The sequence below is a fragment of the Castanea sativa genome, chromosome 2 (assembly GCF_040712315.1).
Source record: "Castanea sativa cultivar Marrone di Chiusa Pesio chromosome 2, ASM4071231v1".
NCBI classification, from domain to species: Eukaryota; Viridiplantae; Streptophyta; class Magnoliopsida; order Fagales; family Fagaceae; genus Castanea; species Castanea sativa.
This window is the reverse complement of record NC_134014.1, coordinates 24,740,650-24,763,652: the sequence shown is the minus strand read 5'-3', so window position 1 is coordinate 24,763,652 and position 23,003 is coordinate 24,740,650. Positions and strand designations below refer to the sequence as shown.

Below are 23,003 nucleotides of genomic sequence, written 5' to 3'. Positions count from 1 at the left end.
AGGGACTAGAGGAATTTACATCACCACAATTTATTATTATTTTTTTTTTTTTTGACTTTTTGTACCAAGTGCTACTAGAAGTCTACACGTGTAACAAACGATAGGCTCAAGTGATTTCAATCAACAACCAAATACTAAACCCAAGTGCTACTAGAAATCTACACGTGTAACAAACGATAGGCTCAAGTGATTTCAATCAACGACCAAATACTAAACATTATTTTATTGACTGCTAACCATTAGTTGTAAAGATATAATGATTTTTACATGTATCTATCACTAATATTGTTTTATTTTCTATTACTTATAATTGGACATATTAATAGTTATAATTTTTTTTTATTTATCAAAATGTGATTGAAAAAGGTTGAGTTTTGTTAAAAATATAAAGTGAGGGAGAGAAAGCCTGAATAGTCTATATATTAATGTATATTTTGTGTAAATAACACTATACAATAGAGAGCCTTATATAAGTTAAGTATGTGTGAATTACAAGTAATATGAGAATACTACAAGTACAGTATACTGGGCTAAGCCTGCTGTGCTAGGCTAGAGTAAGCTATATACTAACAAGTTTGACATCAGTTTTAACCTTTAGCTTTTAAGGTTTTAGCTTTTATGTACAATTTTTTAAAACCTTATATTTTCTCGTCTTTTCTCACCTTTTCAAGGTACAAGTATACTTTGTGTATGTTTGAGAACAACTTGTTTAGCTGAAATTGAAAACTTTTTACAAAAAGTAATGTAGATAAAACTAAAAGCTAGCTGAAATAGTACAATATGATCCATAAATAGTACCAAAAAAATGTAATAGTACCTATAAATAGTAGCAAAAATAAACTGAATAGTAAAAAAAAGCTAAATTTTTAAGCCAATACCAAATACAACTTATAGCACACTTTTAGTAAAAAGTTAGATAAGATATTCACAAACAAACCCAAATTTTAACATAATCATAGATAAATAATATCTGATTTTTTTAAAATTTTTTATAATTGGTAGCACGTATTTGTAAATACGCGTAACAAAATTTGTTGTATCTGTCCATACGTGTACACGTAGTCTTGTCACCACACGGCATTTTTTCATTGACTTTTTGTAGCAAGTGTTATTAGAAGCCTACACGTTTAAAAAAAAATGATAGGCACTATCATGTCGTTTTGTTTTTTTGTTTTGTTGAGAAAACTAACATGTCGTTTTATTATACCATCGTGAACTTTATATCTACACCCAGGACCTCCTCTCTTGCTGCCTCCATTTCTCAGCTTCGCAATATTTTCAATTACCACTAAACAACCCAACCCAACCCAAAAAAACAAACCCAAAAAAAGAAAAGAAAAGAAAAGAAAAGAAAACAAGCTTCAGATGGCGGCTCCACCGTGGGTTCCATTTCCTCATCGGTAGTCCTGCTTTTTTGTTTTAGAGGTTGTCGTTCTAATCAAGGTCCCAGTTTTCCCTCCAATTCCATTCAACCAAACCTTGTGACTAGTGACTACATCGTTTCGCTGTTGAGCTTGAGCCTCCACTGCTCGTCGATTCTATTTCTAGCTATAGTCCTTTATACCAAGTAAGTAACACTAAGTTTGGTTACCGAGAACTCTTTCAGTTTATAGCAACTGCCTACCGTACCTTTTATTTATTTATTTATTTTTATTTTTCTATGTTCTTGTTTCGTTTGCTCAGCACCCAAACACAGCGCACCTTTCTTTAGCGATTTTTTTTCTATATATATATATATATATATATATATATATTTATTTATTTATTTATTTATTTATTTATGACTTCATAACTAACACCCCACGCATCAAAAATTCAAAACGTCATTTTCTATGCAACCAATATATATCTTTAGCTTAAATATACGATCGATTCTTTTAGTCTATGAAGTATAAAGAGTCTAATGAGTTGCTTCTAATCTTTAGGATGTAGTGATCAAACTAAAAACTAACGTGTTTGGGATGGCCATGAATTGGGTATGAGTCGGGTATACCCATACCCAATCCGATTATTTTATCATAAATACCCGATTACCTTACCTAATGAATACATGTACCCAATTGATACCCGGTTTGTTTACCCATGAATTTCTATACCCGACCTAAACTCGATTTCTTTGGCTGCTGCTCTTTCTTTTCTTTTTTTTCTTTTTTTTTTCAGTTATGGAATTTTAAACTGACCAAAAAGAAAAGAAAAAAAAACTTCTCTGTTCCTCTAATCTTGCTACAACAGTTTAACACTATAATGGAGAAAAAAAATGGTATTTATAGTAATTTTAGGAGTACACCAAATAGTTTAATTAGTCATTGAGTTTTAGTAGGAAAGTGGTTCCTAGAATTGTGCTTAGAGCAAATTCTCTATATTTTTGTACCATTTGAAAAATAAACAATAACATTTGCTTTTTAACTACTTATTTTTTTAAATACTTTTTTCAAGACACTTTTTACCCTTTCTCTATCCCATTTAAAATAATCATTTTTATTTTTTTATGTACTTGTTTCAACTTTTTTACTTGAGAGAGAGTGAGAGAGAGGGTTGAATATTTCTCTTTTATTAAAATAAATTCTTTTGCTAATGAATAGTAGCAATCTAGACAAAGAGAGTGACTATTCATTAGTAAAACACTTTTTGAACTTTGGAGAGATTATTAGAGTTGTGTTTTTAGGTTTTACTCTCTAAAATAGAAATTTTTAGAGAGAATTTTGGTTTTAGCTCATCTAATGGAGATGCTCTTAACCTTTTGTATAAATTGATAACAGTATTCAAATGAAAGCATCAAAATATTTATCCAAAAAATTATATTCGCAACTAGATTGACTGTGATATCTACTAAAGAAGCAACCACCAACCATGAGCATTTATCACCTTCATTCTAGCCAAAAGAAATGCACTACAGATCACTGCAGTAGCTCAAGTCCAGCCCAAAATCAAGGACAAAATTGTGCCTGACATATTTACCTTTCCAAGATTAACTTGTAGTTGACTTTTGTATTCAAAAACCTTCCTATTGTAAAACTTGCCTGTACAAATATGAAAATCAAACCAATCACTAGCTCCTAGAGAATTCATCCCAAATCTTTGTTCCCGATTGTTTTTATCTGTCATTTCTCCCTTTACTTTAGTCTTTAGATATGATCACAAGGAGGCACAAAAAGGGGTTTGGGTAAAGACTAAAGAGGCTAAGATAAGGTAAAAGGTGTAATTGTGCTTATCCTCCTCCCCTTTTCTTCTTCTTCTTCTTCTTCTTTTTAATGGATTGGATTCGGGTAATACCCATGCCCAACCCAAAATATTTGGAATTTTACACAAACCCAACTCGATTAGCTTTACCCATGACATATTGGGTAAGACTTGAAAATTTTGGGTCAGGTAGGTAGGGTATCCATTACCCAATGGATTTGGCCATCCCTACTCAAGTTTGTTAGGAATTAAAATCAATCACATTAAAGTTTGGTAGATGTTGAAATGAAAGTTGAAATATAAAATTGTAGTAGAGAAATAAAGTAGATATAAGAAAATTGTAGAGTGGAAGCAGACTAGAAAGGAAAAAGAGAAAGAACACAAATATAATTAAGTGGTTTGGTCGAAGAGCCTATGTCCACAGGGTTTTTTTTTTTTGGCATTTAACATTAATTTTCTAACAATTTCGTTAGTTGTCAAGTTTTTGAAACTATCTTGTAAACTAACATCTCGAGTCTCTAAGACTCGAGTTCAATGACAAAACTTGAGCCTTTAAGACTCGAGTTCTAGTGTTGGCATATAGCTAACATGGAACAATTTATCCACATTGAACTTGAGTCTCTCAGACTCGAATTTTATAAAGAAGATCCGAAGAAGAAGAAGTGGAAGAAAAAGAAGAAGAAGATCTAGAGAATAGGTAGAATGGCAGGAACTATAGTCTCTAAGACTAGGGTAATCTGACGTGGAAGAAAAAATTCACGTGGAACTCAAGTCTGTTGTAGGGTAATCTGATGTGGAAATTTTTATACACGTAGAACTCGAGTCTCACACACTCAATTTAGCTTTACTGATCTGAGAAACGAAAAAGAAGAATGAAGCAGAAAGGAGGAGAAGAAGAAGAAAAAAGGAAAAGAAGAAGAGGAAGAAGAAGAAGAGACCCATGGCAAAACCAAACCCACCCACGGCAAAACCAAATCCACCCCTCTGTTGCCATCTCAACCTGCAAAACCAAACTCACTTGCAAAAGAATCTTTCTTCTTCTCCGTGTTCTCCAGATCAGATGTGTAATATTTGATATTTCTTCTCCAAGATTAAATCGAGTGTATTAGACTTGAGATCCATGTGTACAAAAGTTTCATATCAGCCTAGCATAAATCGAGTGTATTAGACTTGATTTTCTTCATTGAAATCGAGTTTAACAATCTCAAGATGTTAGTTTACTAAAATGTTTCCAAAACATGCTAACTAATGAAATTGTTGCTAAAATGATGCCAAATGGTAGAAAAAACCAGGAAGGAGACTCAAAGTTTGAACTTTGAATAAGAGTAAATGGTCTTTCACACGTGTGAAATGATAAAAAGTTGCTAAAACAACCTTCATGGAAGGTTCGTTGTTTACAATTACCCAAAATGGTAGTTGTATTTAACAAAAAAACCATAAAGAAATATTTTTTACTCACAATTTATTTGAGTTTTATTTTATTTTTAAAAAAAACTATACATATTAATTTATAGTATAATAGTAATAAGACGTTAATATTTATTTAATATAATATAAAAAATGCTTACCAATATATAGAAAATATAAATAAAAATATATTTAATAATTTATTAATTAACATATCCCGCCGCACCCGAGTCCTATTTTTTCAAAAATTTCCATGTCGCTGCACCGCACCTGTACCCGCACCCAAACCTGAATTCGCACCAGTGCTTCCTAGTCAAATACAATAGGCTGTTGATTTTACAAATGAGAGATTCATTGTTGTACCATTATCTCCTAAGGATGAAAATCCATATGTTGATTTTCTTGGGGTTGTCAAATACTTTCCTAATGATGAACTTGATTTCTTTTTGGCCCATCAATTGAGATAACTGAAGCTTTTGTGCCATGTAAATTCAAAGGGAAACAAAATCTAGGATCAATGGATGAATATGCTGATTTATTTGTGACATTGGCTTCATGTATAGTACTATGGCAAAACAAATTACAAATCAGAATTCATTCAGCAAGGTTTATCATGAGAGAGAAAAGATTGGTAAGTAGCATGTTGGTTCCACATGTATAATTGAAAATAAAGGGATGGAAAGGAATGGTTGGAAATCCAATAAATCAAGACAAGTACGCTAAACTCAAGCCTAAGGCTGATTTGCTTGACCACTATGGAGTTTCAACAACTTTCAATGTAGCAAACTTCTCTCCATTCTATGGTGCAAACAACAAGTAGGCGAGTGTTTTCCAACCAAGGGAGTTTGATGCAGGAGTGTCTAATAAAGAACAAACAGACCCAACAGCCCTTGTCTTACAAGTCCAAATAAAGGAATCTTGGAGGCCCAAATCCAGCTCAATTATCCAAATCTGGTGCTACTAGTCAAGGCCCATTAAGGCTGGTCCTACAACATTTATATAGTCAAATATTGTTAGTCCTAATGCCTTTAATTAGTCAATCTTAAAAGTTGAAGTTTGTGGGAAATATTAGACCGTTTATTTGCATTCTTATTTTCTGTAGGGGAAACTATGTACTAATTTAATTCTCCCTTGCTTAGAGGGATGTTCTCAGCACTATATCTAGTTTGCTAGACTGAGAAATCAGATAATGAGTGTGTGATTATTAAGAACTAGATAATTTCCCGCACAATGCGCGGATACTTGGTAATTTCATTAGAAAATAATTTTTATTTTTTTAAGACCCATATATAGTAATCATATTGTTATATAGTATTAATGATGTTTCTCATAATATTGTTGAATGCTTTGAAACTTAATTTTCTTAGTTCGTATTTTATAATTTTAATTTTTCCTTATCCTAAAAGTAGTTTCCGACTATTGAGTGGATTTTCTTTACTAATATATATATATATATATATATATTGTAATTACATAGTTATTAGAAATTTCTAGGAGTTTACACCATATTATAAATTTAATATTTAAAATAATAAAATAACATCTAGATAAAAGGTAAACTTTATTTCTAAAACTGAACACTTCCTCAACCACTTCATTCTCACCACCAAATCCCAAGACCCCAATCGCAAACACTTTGTTCGTAATCTAAATGAAACAAAATTATTTGTATAGCAACATATAGATAACGTAATCAAATAAAGAAAAATTGGCTAAATACACTTCCATTTATCAATATTTAATCGCCTCTAATATGACTTTTATATTCTTTAAAAAAAACAAAAAACAAAGAGAATTCTAAAATTCAAGAAAAGTATAAGTTAAAAATAGGAGAACTAATATTGTATTATTAATTTTACACATGAGCTTTGTCTTTATATAGAGAAGTAGAGCACGCTAATTAACTTACAATTGTACATCAAAACCTTAACTACAAATTAAATCATTTGAAACTAATCTTAACAAACCACAACAATTATAATTTACAACACTAACAAACGTAATCAAAAAAATATAGGTGGATAAGTATTATACGTGAAAGATACATGAGAAAGAACATAAAAATTATGTGAAGAACTACCTAATTGTAGCTTTGATGGAGAGACCTAACAATATGATTGTGATTTGTACACCGTTTCATACTATTCCTGAATAGCTGTAACTAAACTTAGGGTTGCAACTAAAGTTGAGATAATCTTGATTCACAACAAAGAAAACTCCATAATAATCATCGCTTTTTACTTTTATGGTTGAGGCTCATACCAATACCACACTAAATAGTAGTAAAAATAATGACAAAGAAACCAAGAAATTGTGAGGTCTAAAACAAATTCAAAAAGCATCTAACCTATGGCATGAACATGAAAGACTATAGGTAGATATATATAAAGTAGTAGAAGTGCAAGAGGTGAAAAGGGGTGAGTGAAAACATGAAAAGTTTTGTGCTTTGAGAGAAAGGAAAGTCTTGAAACAATGAACTCAAGAAAATAAAGAGTCTTTATCTTTTAAATTTTAATTAGTCCTTATCTATAATGTGGCATTTGAGAAATGTCTTCATACAATGAATCTAAGAAAATAATTTTCTTACCTTTTGAATATTTTTTTCATGGGAATTATTATTTGAATTTTAATTAGTCTTTATCTCTTATGTGACACTTGAGTAAAGAATTTATGTGAACAAATTCCTTGTCAAAGAGAGCATCATATGGCAGAACCTCATACTCTCTTACGTGAGGTCTCTACTTTTATATATATATTGATTCTTGTGTTCCATTCTCTGTATCTTTTTGGGTGAATTCCATTGAGTGGTGAGTTTGTTGGCATTTTTTGCTAAATAGCATAATTTTAGGAATAGTTTAGGAAAAAAACACCGACCCAAAGTTATTTTGTTATGTAGCATCTTTTTGGAACTCGAGTTTGTCAAACTCAAGTTTACCAAAGTCGAGTTCCAAGCATTATGGCAATTTGATCAAACATAATGCTTGGAACTAAACTCGAGTTTCACTTAGAACTCGAGTTTCACTTAAAACTCGAGTTTGACAAACTTGAGTTCCAAAATTATGCTACATAACTAAATAACTTTGGTTAGATGCAATTTAGCAAAATTTTCCTAAAATTATGCCATTAAGCAATTTTTTCTTGAGTTTTCTACCCTTGCATCCTTGGTGATTTCCATTGGGTGGTGAAATTATGTATCCCTTTGGATTTTCCCTTCATGGTGAGCTTAATTTAATTTTGAGAGAGTTTAGTTTTTCTATTTACTTAAAATCAGATTGTATCCCGGTATCAGAGTTGTTCGCGTGTTGGAGAGGGGGTTTAGAGCATCACAGGTCTGCAGATATTTGGGAGGAAATCACACTGTATCTCATGTGTACAATTTGGAGAGAGTGGAATCAACCTACTTTTGAAGGGGAGGAACACTCAATATTGCAACATTGTTTTTCGGGTTCTTTGTATGATTGGTTGGCTGTGATGAGCAGCTATTCCTTCTCTTCACTTGTAGAAGTTTTAGATTTATATTCTTTCTGTTGATTCCTGTCCTTTAGTACACTGCCTGTGTACATGGAGGCTAGCATGTTGTTTTTCAGTTCTTTTCAATAAAATTTCATTATCAAAATAAATAAATAACTTCCTTGGAATTCTTGGAACAATATTGTTACTGAACATTTTCCTTCTTATATTCTGGCAAAATATCTTGTTCTTTCTCTCTAATGAAGAATTTTTAATCACTGCAACTTAAACTTATAAAAGGCAACTTCCTTGGAAATTAACTATGTATTCATAAACATTGTGAAAAATTGCAGAAGCATATGGCCATAGACTGTGGAGTTCAGAAAACAAGTTGAGAGTTGTAATGTCATCAGAATTTCAGAGGGCCTAAGGCTATCAAAGAGAAAGAATGGCAGAGAGTGCAGTGGGCTTTCTGCTTGACAAGCTTTCACGCTTTGTTGTATATGAGATACAACTCCTGAGGGGGGGTCAGGAAGAAGTTTTGTATCTTAGAGGAGAATTAGAACACTTATGGGCCTTCCTGAAGGTTGCAGATGCATTTGAAGAAAGTGATGAAGAACTCAAAGTATGGATCAGGCAACTACGAGAGATTGCTTATGACACTGAAGATGCTCTTGATGAATTCACACTTCTTCAAGCACATGATCACGGAGATGGATTCTATGGTTTGCTCAGTAAATTATCTTGTTGCATTAAGAACAGAAAAGCTCGTTCTAGGATTGTTTCTGAATTACAAGGCATCAACTCCAGAATTACAAATCTTTGCAAAGGTTATGAGAGGCTGCTTCATAAAATGAATAAAGCTGAAAAAGGTTCAGGCTCCACAAGTGCAAGCAATACATGGCAGGACAGTAGAGGTGACGCCCTTCTTATAGACAAGATAGATTTAGTGGGGATTGATGAGCCTAAGCAGAAGCTGGTGCAGGATCTGATGAAGGGTGGTTGTGGTCGTGAAGTAGTTCCTGTTGCTGCAATGGGAGGAATGGGTAAAACAACCTTGGCAAAGCAAATCTATGATGATGCAGAAGTGAAGAAACATTTCAAAATACGTGCTTGGATCACTGTTTCTCAATCATTCAAGATAGAAGAACTCCTCAAAGACATGATTCGAGAAATCTTCCGTGTAGTCAGCAGGCCAGTTCCAGAAGGATTGGATAGCATGAACAATAATCGGTTGAGAAGAATAATCAAGGACTTGCTTCAGAAAAGAAGGTACTTGATAGTTTTAGATGATGTATGGCGCTTGCATGAATGGGATGCTGTCAAATATGCCTTGCCTAACAATAATTATGGCAGCCGAGTAATTCTCACTACACGTAATACTGATGTTGCTTCCACCTCTGTCACGGAATCTGTAGGTGAGGTATTTAACTTGAAGCCCTTGGCTCCAGAGGAGTCTTGGGATCTTTTCTGTAGGAAGACCTTCCAAGGGAATGCATGCCCTACTTATTTGGAGGAAATCTGTAAAAATATTTTAAAAAGGTGTGAAGGACTGCCCCTTGCAATTGTGGCAATTAGTGGTGTTTTGGCTACAAAAGACAAGCGTAGGATTGATGAGTGGGATATGGTTTGCCGTAGTTTTGGAGCTGAAATTGATGGCAATGACAAACTGAAAGATTTGAAGAAAGTACTTTCTCTCAGTTTTAATGATCTGCCCTACTACCTAAAATCATGCTTCCTGTACTTGAGCATCTTTCCTGAGGATTATCTAATTGAGCGTATGAGACTAATTCGATTATGGATAGCAGAGGGATTCATTGAAGCCAAAGAAGGGAAAACACCAGAAGAAGTTGCAGAGGACTACCTCAATGAACTCTTGAATAGAGGTCTATTGCAAGTGGCAGACACAACAAGTGATGGAAGGGTCAAAATGTATCATGTCCATGACCTGCTGCGGGAAATTATCGTGTCAAAGTCAAGAGATCAGAAATTCACTGTAATTGCTAAAGATCAGAATGTTGTGTGGTATGATAAGGTTCGACGCCTATCAATACATAACACATTGCAAAATGTACAGGAAAACATATCTGTTTCTCAACTACGTTCTTTGTTCATGTTTGGGGTGCTAGAAAAGCTATTCATGCATACAATTTTTCCTCAAGGCTTTAGGCTGCTACATGTGCTAGATTTGCAAAATGCACGTTTGAAGAAGTTTCCAATTGATATTGTGAACCTGTATTATTTGAAATATTTAAGCTTGAGGGGTACCAAAGTTAAAATCATTCCAAGCTTTATAGGGAAGCTTCAGAATCTGGAGACTTTGGATCTCAAGCATTCCCGTGTCACTGAGCTGCCTGTTGAGATCTTGAAGCTCCAGCGACTACGCCATCTCCTTGTATATCATTTCAAACTTGAATCTTATGAATATTTTCACTCTAGACATGGTTTTCTGATCCAGGAAAGCATTGGACATTTGCGATCCCTACAAAAGCTGTGTTTCATAGAGGCAAATGGAGGTGGTAGCACTATAATGACAGAACTGGGGAAACTGAATCAACTAAGGAGGTTAGGCATTTTGAAGTTGAGGAAAGAAGACGGAAAATCTCTGTGTTCCTCCCTTAAAAGGCTGACCAACCTACGTGCCTTGTCTATAACTTCAATAGGGAAGGAGGAGATCCTTGATTTGCAGCACCTTTCTTCTCCACCTCTATTGATTGAACGATTGTACTTGAGAGGACGTTTGGAGACATTACCTCATTGGTTACCTTCACTTTATGGTCTGGTCAGATTGTATTTGAAATGGAGTAGATTAAAGGATGATCCACTTGAATTTCTTCAACATTTGCCCAATCTTGTACATCTTGAATTGCTTCAGGTTTTTGAGGGAGACATGTTGTCATTTAGGATGGGGGGCTTTAAGAAGCTTAAGGTTCTAGGACTTGATAAATTCAGTGAACTTAGATGCATGAAAGTGGAGGTGGGAGCAATGCCTTGTGTTGAAAAGCTAATTATCCAGCGGTGTAAATTGCTGAAGAGGGTGCCTGAAGGCATTGAATACCTGACCAAGTTAAAAGTTCTAGAATTCTTTGACATGCCTGAAGAATTTATCCAGACACTTTGTCCAGGCGAAAAAGGTAGTGATTATTGGAAAGTTGCTCACATCCCACAAGCCTACTCTACCTACTGGAGAGAAGGTGGATGGGAGGTCAATTCTTTGGAGAGTCTGAGTGAGGGAGATAATTCTCCCAGGCCCAATACTATCATTATAAAGAGCCATGATCTTCAGACGCGGTGGAAATGATATATCCTGAGATATGTGCTCAATATTTCATCTCTATACTTGTAGTGACTAAGTTTGTAAGTGTGTAAGTTCTCATTGTGGTTGGATCAGAGGTGACATATAGCTCAGCAGTGCTGTAATTGTTGGAGCATGTTTGTACAAAGATGGGTTGTTGGCTTGTGGTAGATTAGAGATCTTATAAATGTAAATGACTGCATTTGCTCATTGCCATGATGATCATGGTTGAGGAGGTCTGCAGTGCTTGGGGCATTCTTGTACAAAGGCAGGTTGTGTTCCGTATCAAGAACTTGCAAATTTGTAAATGATTGTAAACATCATCGTAATTGGATCCTGGGAACATGTGGTTGAGGAAGTCAACCATCAACAATGCTGAGGGCATGCTTGAAGCTGGCTTGTGTGTTAAGAGGCTGCCAATATGCTAGTGATGGTAATAGCTATTGTAGTTGGTTCACAGAATAACTGCAGTCACAAGGTTTATAGGATGCTTGGAGCATGGATGTACATAAAACAGGTTGTGAATTTGTGGTGGATCAGAGATTGTAAAATTTGTAAATGATTGTAGTTAAATAAAAGATTACTCTGTGGTTTAGCTCTATAATGCTTGGGGTACTTTTGTATAGATGAATAAGACTGTACGTGTAAATGAATATAAGTACCCCAACAGTTGTCCTAGATCACAAATTGTAAATATGTACAATGTAAGTACTCATTATAATGGGAGCAAAGATAACCTCTGGTTGTCTATAATACTTGGGATATTCATGTATTTAAATATTCATTGTTAATTGGGGCAGTATTTGTCCTTGTATGCTGCTGATTTTGGCTTTGGACACAGGTGGCTATTTCCTGATTTGTATTTGTGGTGGTTGGATCCCAATAACCTTGGGCTGTTGGGCTTGGACCCCTAATTTATTTATGCTTTGGGTTGGGCTTATCCTAGGAGGTCCAAAAAAGTGGTTGGTTGTGTTGCCGATAGGGAAGTAGCCTTAGTTTGGCCTTAAACTACCTTGATCTTGGCTTCGCCGTGAAGGCTACCCAAAAGCCGAGCCCACTTTGAAATTCAAACAGGATTTTTGTCTCCCCAAGATATGTTTCTCCTCACTTCTTTTGTGTTTTTCTCCCCTATTTTCCCAACCCATTCTTTCTACCTCTCCTACCTTATTTATATCCTTCTTCTAGTGAGACTGTCATGATGAGAGAACATTTAACATGTTAATGGACCCTTCTGTATCGTATCACTGGTCAGAGGAGTCTAAAAACAAAATGGCATTGAAATTGCTCCAGAGGTGGAACTCGGATTATATTGGGTCAGTTATGAGAGTTTTATAATGGAACTAGCCTATCTGGGTCTCAACTACTTAACTCCCTAAGCCACTTACTCTCTCTTTTACACACACACACAAAGTCACAAATAGACATTATTTTCTGATCCGAAATGGCATACCCCAGAAGTTCTCTTGTCCTTGCACTTATTCTCTCTATGTTCTTTTCCTTAGTGCTAGCCTCCCCTATGGCATGCAATGTGATGAGTTTGGGAGCCAAAGCAGATGGTAAAAGTACAGACTCAACTCAGGCTTTTGTTAGTGCATGGACAAGCTTTTTGGCTTCACAAATCCTGCCATGATTTATGTGTCAGTTGGGAGGTTCTATCTCAGGCAAGTGGTGTTTAATGGACTATAGGGTCCTTGGAAATACAGCATAACTGGCTTGTGTTTGAGCATGTTGATGGGGTTACCATATCTGGTGGAATTCTTGATGCCCAAGGCAATGTCTTGTGGGCTTGCAAAGCCTGCAATAGTTGTCCTGTGGGAGCCACGGTTTTTTATTTATCATGACTAAATTTCCTTCTTAGCTATTTTTTGGTGAATTTACAGTTGAATTTGACTGAGGAGTTTGTATCTTCGGAGTTTATCAATGTGTTTATTATCCTCGATTAATCTTTTCTATTAGCTTTTTAGTTTATTCATTTTTTTAAAGTTCAACATTTTCTAGGTATAATAATACTTTAATGGACTTTCAAAAACTAAACAAATAAAGTTTTAACAAAAAACTACGTCTAAATGCACACTAATCAGTTTCACATTAGATACTCTGTCTAATTGCCATGCAATTGGTTAAAAAGTGTTTGTTTTGGGGAAGAAGATAAATGGTTTTTACGGTGGCATGGACATTACTATTTATTTTGCTTGCTTAGATAATAGATAGAGCCAAAGAAAATTAAATTTTGAAATGTAATCACCATTTGGGTTGGATTCGTCCATTATAATAATCTTAATTCCTCAAATTTATTCATTAATAAAACAAATCACTCCATTTTATATGTAGTTAAACTGGGAGTGGGTGGGATTTACAGGTAGAAAGTGGCGTGCTTTTACTTTTGGTTTGGTTTAAAAAAAAAAAAAAAAACTTATTACCTGTTTTTGCTCTTCTTGGTTTGGGAGGAGATTTTCATTTTTGTCAAATTAAACTAACTTCCTTTTACCAATGCCATGACAAGCCGACTTCTAAGGAAATCGTATTGACAATACTTGCGAATAATTCCATGTTCTGGACTGTAGACTATATAATATTGTGCATCTATATATAATTAATCTTTAATCTATCCCTTTAATGCAAGTCCAAATCTTCTATCCTATTTTTACTACTCGGCTCCATGTTCCACAAATAAAAACTTGACATGTGTAACCTAATTAATTAAATTATAATTTTATTCCTTTAATATTTTAGTTACCCACAATAAATTAAAAGGTAAAACTTAAGTACAGTAACTATTGTTGTTTAGTTTTCGATGTTGTGAAAATACGTGTTTGAGTGTTATAAAAATACGTGTTAGAAGTGTTATTGTTGTTTAAACACTAAAAACTATTGTTTAAAAGCCACTACCAAACAACCCCATAAATTTTCATCTTAATTTTCAACCATGTGTTTGAAATATACTACCCAGCAAACGACGCTACAAGGACTAGCCATCTCTTTTATTCATTTTTTCTTTCTTTTCCCCTTCCTTCTTTCATCTTTTCCCTCACATGCTAGAAAACCAGATAACTTCAAACACTTTCACCCTCATTTTCCCAAGAAATACATATATTTCAAACAAAAAATTTGACTAAAACTCAACAAATTTCTGGTAAATTGCTTCACAACCACTCCTCACATTGATTTTGGCCACCATGTGGGGGAGGAAGAGCGGTTTTTACCCACATGAAACCCCATACTTTTAGAGACAACTAGCCTAAGAGAATGAAGAAGACGATGGGGCATGGCAGCTGTGAAGGGATTTGTAGTGGTCAGTTGAAAGGAACAACTCTCAATCACTCTCTCTCTCAATGGCAGCGCCACATGGTGTTCAGGGGTTCAAATGAACCCCTTCACTTAAGATTTTTCTTTTTACATATAACATTTTAAAATATTTTTGTTTTGAACACTTTAAAATAATTTTTTGAACCCCTAAAATAAGTCCAAAGAACAAATCAATTTAATACTAAAATTTATCTTGGCCTTCTTAAACAGAAAGAAAAAACTCTACATCAAACCAATTTAATCTAAAATCAAGGAAAAAAATAGCAAGTCCAACAACAAAAATTAATAATTTGTTGATCTTAAATCTCAGAAAAAGACAATTAAATGAGCTGTAAAGTGTAAACACTAAAAGAAAATTAAGTGTGAGGCAGTGGAAGTGAGGCGTGAGACAATGGAGAATGAAGACATTTTTTTTTAATGATTGTATTGTTGAGTTAAATTCTTAATACACAACAAAATTCTTCTTAATGAATTACAAAGACCTAGAAGGTGTCAAAATTGAGTTGAATTGTTAAATAAAAGAATTGAAAAGATAAAAACAAAAATTAATAAATAATGAATTGGAGTACTCAAAGTAATAATAATTAAAATTCACTTAACAACAATAATTAATAACTTTATTATAGTAATAGAAAATAGATAATTTACAAGATTTAATCTTAGCAATAATAATTAATAGGGGTAATTACACTAAACCCACCTGTGGTTTGGGTGAAAATCATTTTGCCTACCCGTGGTTTGAAAAATATCACTTAACCCACCTGTGGTATGTTCCGTTTGTTTTCCGTAACCCACTTCTGTTAAAATCAAGGGTAAATATGCATTTTTGCTCAAATTTTATGTCTCTCTCCTCCCAAAACAAAAGCTAGAGCAAAAATACAAGAGAAACCAGATCAAAAAGTGGTATCTGATGTATTGCAATAAAAGACAAACTAAAATGAAATCGATGGTGAAATGGGACATGGAGCTGGAAGAAATCGAAGCGATTTTGGAAAAAATATGGGACCTTCACGACAAGCTCAGCGACGCTATCCACTCAATTTCGCGAACTCACTTTCTCAACTCTTTCAAAGCTCTCAGAAAGCACCACAACAACATCAACAAAAAGAAGCAATTCAACCTTGAAAACGACGTCGTCGAGGACACTGGTCGGGCTTGGTTCGTTTTTGTCAAGGACTTCCGGGTCGACGATGACGACTCGGTCATCCAGGAAGCCAAGAGTCTCAATGTGATTTGGACCGCGCTCGAGAACCTCGAGGACCAACTCGAGTTCTTCCATGTGAGTCTGTCCTCTCATTTTCTAGGGTTTCCTTCAATCCTTTTATGCAACTTAGGAGTCGTCGAAGACAAATGCCGTTGATTTCTTAGAGACATAGGCTCACAGATCACCACCATGGCGGCGATGCTCTCAGTAAAGTTTTGTTGGGAAATTTAAACCCCGGTTGATAGAATTAACAAGTTTTAAACCCAAGTTGTTAATTAGATTTATTATGCACAAAATTTGTTAAAACAAACAAATATCAATATCATGTCAAAATCATATGCAGCGGAAAAGTAAATAAGACAAGATATGATAACCCAGGAAAACCAATGAAACTAACTAGTTTCACAGTAAAAAACCTAGGGAGAAACCTTCCCGAAAAGCAATCCACTATAGTAAAGAGAAGTTTCAGATCTAGTACATAACCTTTGTCCCTAGACTCTATAATCCCTGTAGATGAACTTACAATAGAAACCTTCTACCGCTTTAGAACCTCTGAACTCTTCAATATATGAATGCTACCCTTTGATGCACGAATCCCAGTACGTGACTAACTCCTTTGCACGAATCCCAGTATTTGACTCACTCACCAACTTGAGAATGAAGAATATTGGCTGCAAAGTTCTTCACTTCATTAACAATGAAGATCAAAAAGCACTTGGTTACAAAACCCTAAGGCGCAAAAGACACAGTAGCTTCTTTCAGAGAGAATAAGGCTTCGGTCACCTTTTTCATGTGTTCTCCTTGTATTCTCTTATGTGACGGCCTCTAAAATAAGCCTTATATATGTCTAGGGTTGTGAGAAAAGAAACCCTACACAAATACAGAAACATGGGCCGAAAATCAGATCTAGAAATCTGAATTCCCGTAACCTCGATAGATACCTCGATCGATCGAGAAGCTGTTGAGCTTCATTCATTAAATCTCGATAGATAGCTATCTGTCGAGCAGTTGTCGAGCTATCTGTCCGTAGGTGTCCAGTTTTAGTGAACACCTTTTCTTCACTTGTTTCTTGGTCCAATCTTCATGGCTTTAATACTAGACTTGAACAACATGTTCTTTGAAGTATTAAACACATCCTAGATCTACCCAAATACAAGTAAAATGCGCGTTTTGTCAAAAGATTAGCCAATTACATAAAATATGTCCTTAACAAGTTGAATGGGTCGGCTTTGGAGGTTTTTGGGTTTTGGTTCTGTGGGTTTTGTTTTGAATCACTAGTTCTGGGTTTGGTTTTGGCTTGAATCATTGGTTTTAGGTTTTGGTTTGAATCATTAATTTTGGGTTTTGGTTTGAATCACTGATTTTGGGTTTATTGGTGGTGAATGGTTACAAAGTTTGGGGTTTGTGTACTGATCCCGATGCGGTTGTTATGTTGATGGGTTTGTGGCTTTTGTTGGTAGTCTATGGACAGTGGTTCTGGGTTCGTGGATTTTACTGATGGTCAGTCGTCGGTGATCGTTTGTCTTTGGGTTTCATTCAAGTTTTTTTTTTCGTTGAGCAAAGTCGTGTTCTTCATTTTTTTTTATTTTATCTTCTTCTAATCTGAATCAAAGAAAGCCAGAAGAGGAAGAGAGAGACTTAGGGAAAGGGATGAGTGAATAGAATATCACCACCATTGCTTTCAATTACCTTTTCTCACCTCCATCATCATCAATGTATTCAAAACTGCGACATACTGCGCTTTTTTGTTCAATAGAGCTCGGTACAGCTTTCCATTTGATTTATGAATTTCATCAACATCATTTTCTGTATAGGATCTCCTTCAGCGATGTAAGCTACACTAAACCCACAAATGAGATGAGAAGATCGTGTATATATAGTATATTTGATTGAGACAGGTCATAATGTATTGTTCGCTTCCTTCTTTCGAAACCCTCCCTTTTGATCTTGTTTCTCTTGCATTTTTGTGCTATTTTTTGTTTTGGGAGGAGAGAGATGTAAAATTTGAGTAAAAATACCTATTTACCCATGATTTTAACAGAGGTGGGTTATAGAAAACAAACGGAACATACCTTAGATGGGTTAAGTGATACTTTTCAAACCACGGGTAGGCAAAGTGATTTTCGCCCAAACCACAGGTGGGTTATGTGTAATTACCCCTAATTAATATTTTCATTATACTAAGAAAATATATGCCCAAAGAACTTATAGTTTATCTTTAATTCTCTTGCTAATACTATGAGTAAATTTTTGATAAGGAAGTCACATATACCACAAGATTTATCTCCTACCTAAGATTTATTATCTGAAAGAACTCGTGTTGAATTAAAAATATCTTCCTTTAAATCATAGGTTACGAAAGATCTCATCAATATTATTATAATGATCAAGATGAAAAAATATATATATTTACAAAGAGGTCCTTGTTACCCTCTTCAACATGAATTTGAACAACCCCCCTAAAAAATATTCTTGGAGCCGCCACTGCTCTCTCTAATTGTGGTTCCGTCGATCTAGGTTCACCTTTTCGATCCATGGCCTTGCCCCATATTTCCTATGATATGTTGTTGATCAATAATGAGAAGAAACTTTTTTGAGAAAGGAAGTGCGGATTGCCACTGCTGGGAAAGTAATAAAGAGGAGAGGATTTGAAGAAAAAGCTAAATAAATATATTTTTTTTTAAACAGACACAAAAAAACCTGATCATGTCTTTGATGGAGGAGACTTAGTGGAAGAAGTCAGTGGGGCATATCTGAAATCTGAAATTGAAATTATTTGGTTCTCTGCTGTAGGCTAGTTAAAATAAAATTAGTCTCTAAACACACGCTCACGCTCATGCTTAGAAGATCTTCTATTTTTTTGCATAAAGGTTAATAATTTGCATCAATTATAATTTGAAATTGTTATATTTTCTAATCACAAAAAAACCTAGGAGTGTGATGATGAAAAAATTATTTCACCTACAAATGAATAATACTCATCACACTCCTTGGTTTTTTTTATAACTGGAAAATATATTAATTTCAAATTATAATGAATGCAAATTATTAATTTTTACCCAAAAAAATAGAAGAGTCTCTGAGCACGTGCTCAAAGGCTAGTTACATTTATTCCTTAAAGGCTTTTCTTTATTTTGTTTTGTTTAGTTTATAAATGCAAATACTTTATAGTTTTCACAAATGCATAATATAATTGGACAAATATGTAAAAGTCAAAAGATCCTTAGAGCACATGCGAAGTGTATGCTATAAGCTTTAAGCTCGAGATGTTTCTGTTGGATACACGAAAATATATCAATGCTTGGATTTGTTTTTCCCATTGTAAACAATGTAGAAGTGAATAATGTGGACATCATTTGTCAGTAAAGAATGTTAAGTTTAAAAGAAAATAGATCAAGATTTAGAGTTACAACTCCAAAGTCCAAATGTCTCATCTACAACAAATCCCAAAACCCAATCACTTAAGGACAAATATTTTTCTTATAAGAGGATTAATAAAGTGACTTAAAAGTAAATTTTTTTAAAACTTTTAATAGAGATTAGCTATCGATTCATGTAAAGCCACCTTAAAGTATTCTTTGAAATACAGTTTTATGTAAACTTGAACTAAAATTCGTACGTTAAGCCAATGCAATGTGTGAATACATTAAGTATCACTCAATACAACAACTAAAACAATAAATCTAAATTGACTGTGTTAATACATAATCCAAAGAGAAACAGCGAAACGTTTTTTGATAAGCAGAAACAGAGAAACTTGAAATGATACAAGTAACCCATAAGGTGCATAACAACACAAAATGATGAGGGGCATTAAGCAAATGAATGCCCAATTTCCCCACAATTATAGCCGAACTTCTCATCCATGCCATGATCATATCATTCTTATTAGGCTATCTCATCATTCTTACTAGGGTGATTCTTGACACTATGCCCTTGATGCCGATAAAGCAATCATATCTGCAAGCATCACATAACATAAAATAATCACCATTATAAGTTGACTTTATGACATAACAGAACATTTGCCATCTCTAATAAAACTTCAATTCCATATATATTCAACATCACACTCCATAACTTATTGCTATCAAAATGAAGCCCACTTGAAATCCAAAAACAATATTCATTCTTCATTTACTACATAAAAATACAAACAAAACCGAACCAACAATATATATTTTTTTATAGATAAAAGTTAGGATTTGTTTTAATAAATAAATAAAAAACGTATACAAACTGAATGGACTGGCTTGAGTCTATCCATAAGACCCACAATAATTTAACCTCTCCTTAACTTCCACAACATTTAGGCAAGAAAGGAAATATAGACATCTATTTCAACCCACAAGCTTTAGTTCATTTTGGAAAAGAGGAGGGCCCTAATGCTCTAGTTTCTCTGTAACTAAGAAAGTCCTCCAAACTTCTCTTAGGCAGTAGAATAGCCGTACCTTCTAGGAAGGTTTCTTTGTTTTTCTCCACGTTCTAACAGTGTTAGTTCGTTGGCTAGTTGGGTTTTCTTCAAGGGAATAGGGAAACACTTTTTTTTTTTTTTTTTATCTTTCTTCCTACTGCCTAGATAATTTTTGGACAATGGAGGAATTATCACATTGGACAAAACTATTGCTTTTGGAGAGAGAGGGGCCAGGTTGCTGTTCGGAAGATGAATTCAGTTCGAAGGAACACATCATAGCAGCAAAGTTTCTTACGAAGAGGGTGCTTAATATTGAGGCCATTGCAAAAATGTTCACCCCATTGTGGTGTTCAAGGAGCGGATTTAAGATAAAAAAAACTTGGGTGATCATGTGATCCTTTTCACTTTTGAAAATGAAAATGAAGTAGAGAAGGTCCTCAATGCTGAACCATGGTGCTTTGATAAGCACTTGGTGATCATGCAGAAGTATGACAAGAGCATGGCAATGGAAGAACTGAAATTTGAGAAGATTCGTTTTTGGGTTCAAGTTCATGGACTCCCCTACAAGTACATGAATGTTAAAGCGGCCGAGAAAATTTGTGAAGTAGGTGGAAAAATTGTCTATTCTAACAATCCAGCTGAAACGGAGGGGGCAATTTTATGAGGATGTGAGTGGAGTTGGATATAACCTTACCCCTTTGCCGTGGTCAAGTTGTGTCTATGGAGAAAGGAAAAAAATCTTGGGTCACTTTCAAATACGAGTGCCTTCCTAATATTTGTTATTGGTGCGGCAAAATGGATCATTGAGACCATGATTGTGAGATTTGGCTGGACAATGAAGGTAGATTAGCAGAAACACAAAAACAATTTAGGCCATCTTTACGTGCTCCACCATTTTTTTCGTCAAAGCGAAGTGTGGTGGCTGTTCCAGGTTTTTACAGCCAAAGACCTACAGCCTCTAAGTCGCATGCTACTGAAGCTAGACCTGAGGACGGCGATGGGAGCAAGGATGATTCACGAGCTGTGGAAGAGCTCACGGCGGTGCACAACATGGACTCAGATGACAGCTCATTAAAGGCGCATTTATGGGAGAAAAACAACACACATAATGATCATCTTAATTCAGAAAACGGTTACATGGGTAATAAACCTCAAGACCCTAATATCTTTCCACAAAATCTGGACCACTTTAATGCAGAAATTATAGGGATTAATGTGACCAAAAATTCTAGAGTTAGTTGTCCATTATTGCCAACGGAACCAATTGGAATTACTCCAATTAGTGGCGCGAGTAAATCCATCAGGAGCAATCAAGTCAAGGAGGCGGCTCAACTAGACCCTTATGCTAATTCTTTCATCCTTACCTCTGTGTCACATGAGGGGCATGAAGTTACAAGGGTAATCAAAAAAACAGGCACGTGGACTAGGTTGGACAGAGGCAAGATCATGCAGTAGATACCTAAGGCAGACTTTACAGGTCCATGCAAACGAAGCTTTTCAATGATTGATGATCATCCCGATTTACCTTGCAGCAAGAAACAGGTTTTGATGGATGAAGCTGAGTTTTCTTCTTAAATGGTGGAGGCTGATGCTCAACCCCGCCAGGAGCCATGAATCTCTTAGTATGGAACTGTCGTGGGCTTGGAAACCTATGTACAGAGAAGGAGCTTGGAAACATTATCCAGTCAAAAGATCCCTCTGTCGTGTTTTTAGCCGAAACATGGGTAAATGAAGCTGGGTTAGATCGGGTCCTTCACAACATAAATTTTGATCACAAGTGGGAGGTTTGTAATGGGTGAAGAGGTGGAGGATTGGTGTTGTTCTGGAAAAATGATGTTTATGTAACCATTAAGGATTCACATAGCTATTTTACTAATATAACCCTAGATAAAAATAAAGAAACAGAATGGAGATCTACTGGGTTCTATGGAGAGCCTGAAACTCATCGGAGAATGGAGGCGTGGAATAAATTGAGAGGTTTAAACAATAAGCCAAAAGTACCATGGCTTTGTGCCAGAGATTTCAATGAAATTAGTACACATGACGAAAAATTGTGGGGAGCTATGAGAAGTCACAACCAAATGAAACAATTCCGAGATGTAATTGACAAATGTGGTTTCATTGATTTAGGATTTGAGGGATCCAAATTTACTTGGAGTAAGCATTTCAATGATGGTCACTCATTATGGGAACGGTTGGATAGGGGTTTGGGGAATAGTGAATTTCTCATAAGATATCCAGGTACAAGGGTGTCTCATCTCAAGTGTATGTCATCAGATCATATGCCACTTCTTATAAATCTTTCGGATTGGAAGCTCCACCTAAAAAGAAAGTATTTCGTTTTGAGGAGATGTGGTTATCTGAATCAAGTTGTGGAGAAATTATGGAGGCGGTATGGAGGGATGGTGAGGGAGGTGATATCTTGAAAAAAATTGAAAAATGCAGTAAGGAGTTGGGAGAGTGGGAAAAAACGTGTTTGGGAATGTTAGGCAACAATTGGAGGAGAAGAAAAAATTATTAGCCAAGGTTGAGGCTGAGGCTATGAGGAGGGGTAATAATTCTTGGCTTAGGAAATTGAAGGATGAAATTCATGTTCTCATGAAATTCTAAGACCCAAGGTTGGTTTAGGGCCCAATCAGAAATTAAATTGACTTGAGAAGTATTAAAATGAAAATTTTAACTTTTGATGAGCAAATAAATCAATTTTTGAAAATTGAGTTCAAAGGAAACCCTCGCTATGCACACGC

The 23,003-nt window shown here is 35.0% G+C and overlaps 1 protein-coding gene and 1 pseudogene across 1 annotated transcript; both read left to right on the top strand.

Moving 5' to 3' along the window:
• The first annotated feature begins 1,160 nt into the window (after window positions 1-1,160).
• Window positions 1,161-12,096, top strand: LOC142624686 (disease resistance protein RPM1-like). The gene is made up of 2 exons (XM_075798372.1): window positions 1,161-1,567; window positions 8,391-12,096. The coding sequence occupies exon 2, from the start codon at window positions 8,486-8,488 to the stop codon at window positions 11,336-11,338; it is 2,853 nt and encodes a 950-aa protein (XP_075654487.1). The 5' UTR covers window positions 1,161-1,567; window positions 8,391-8,485; the 3' UTR covers window positions 11,339-12,096.
• A 121-nt stretch (window positions 12,097-12,217) lies between these two features.
• The window catches only part of LOC142625104 (polygalacturonase-like), a 48,647-nt pseudogene continuing 37,861 nt past the window's right edge, over window positions 12,218-23,003 (top strand).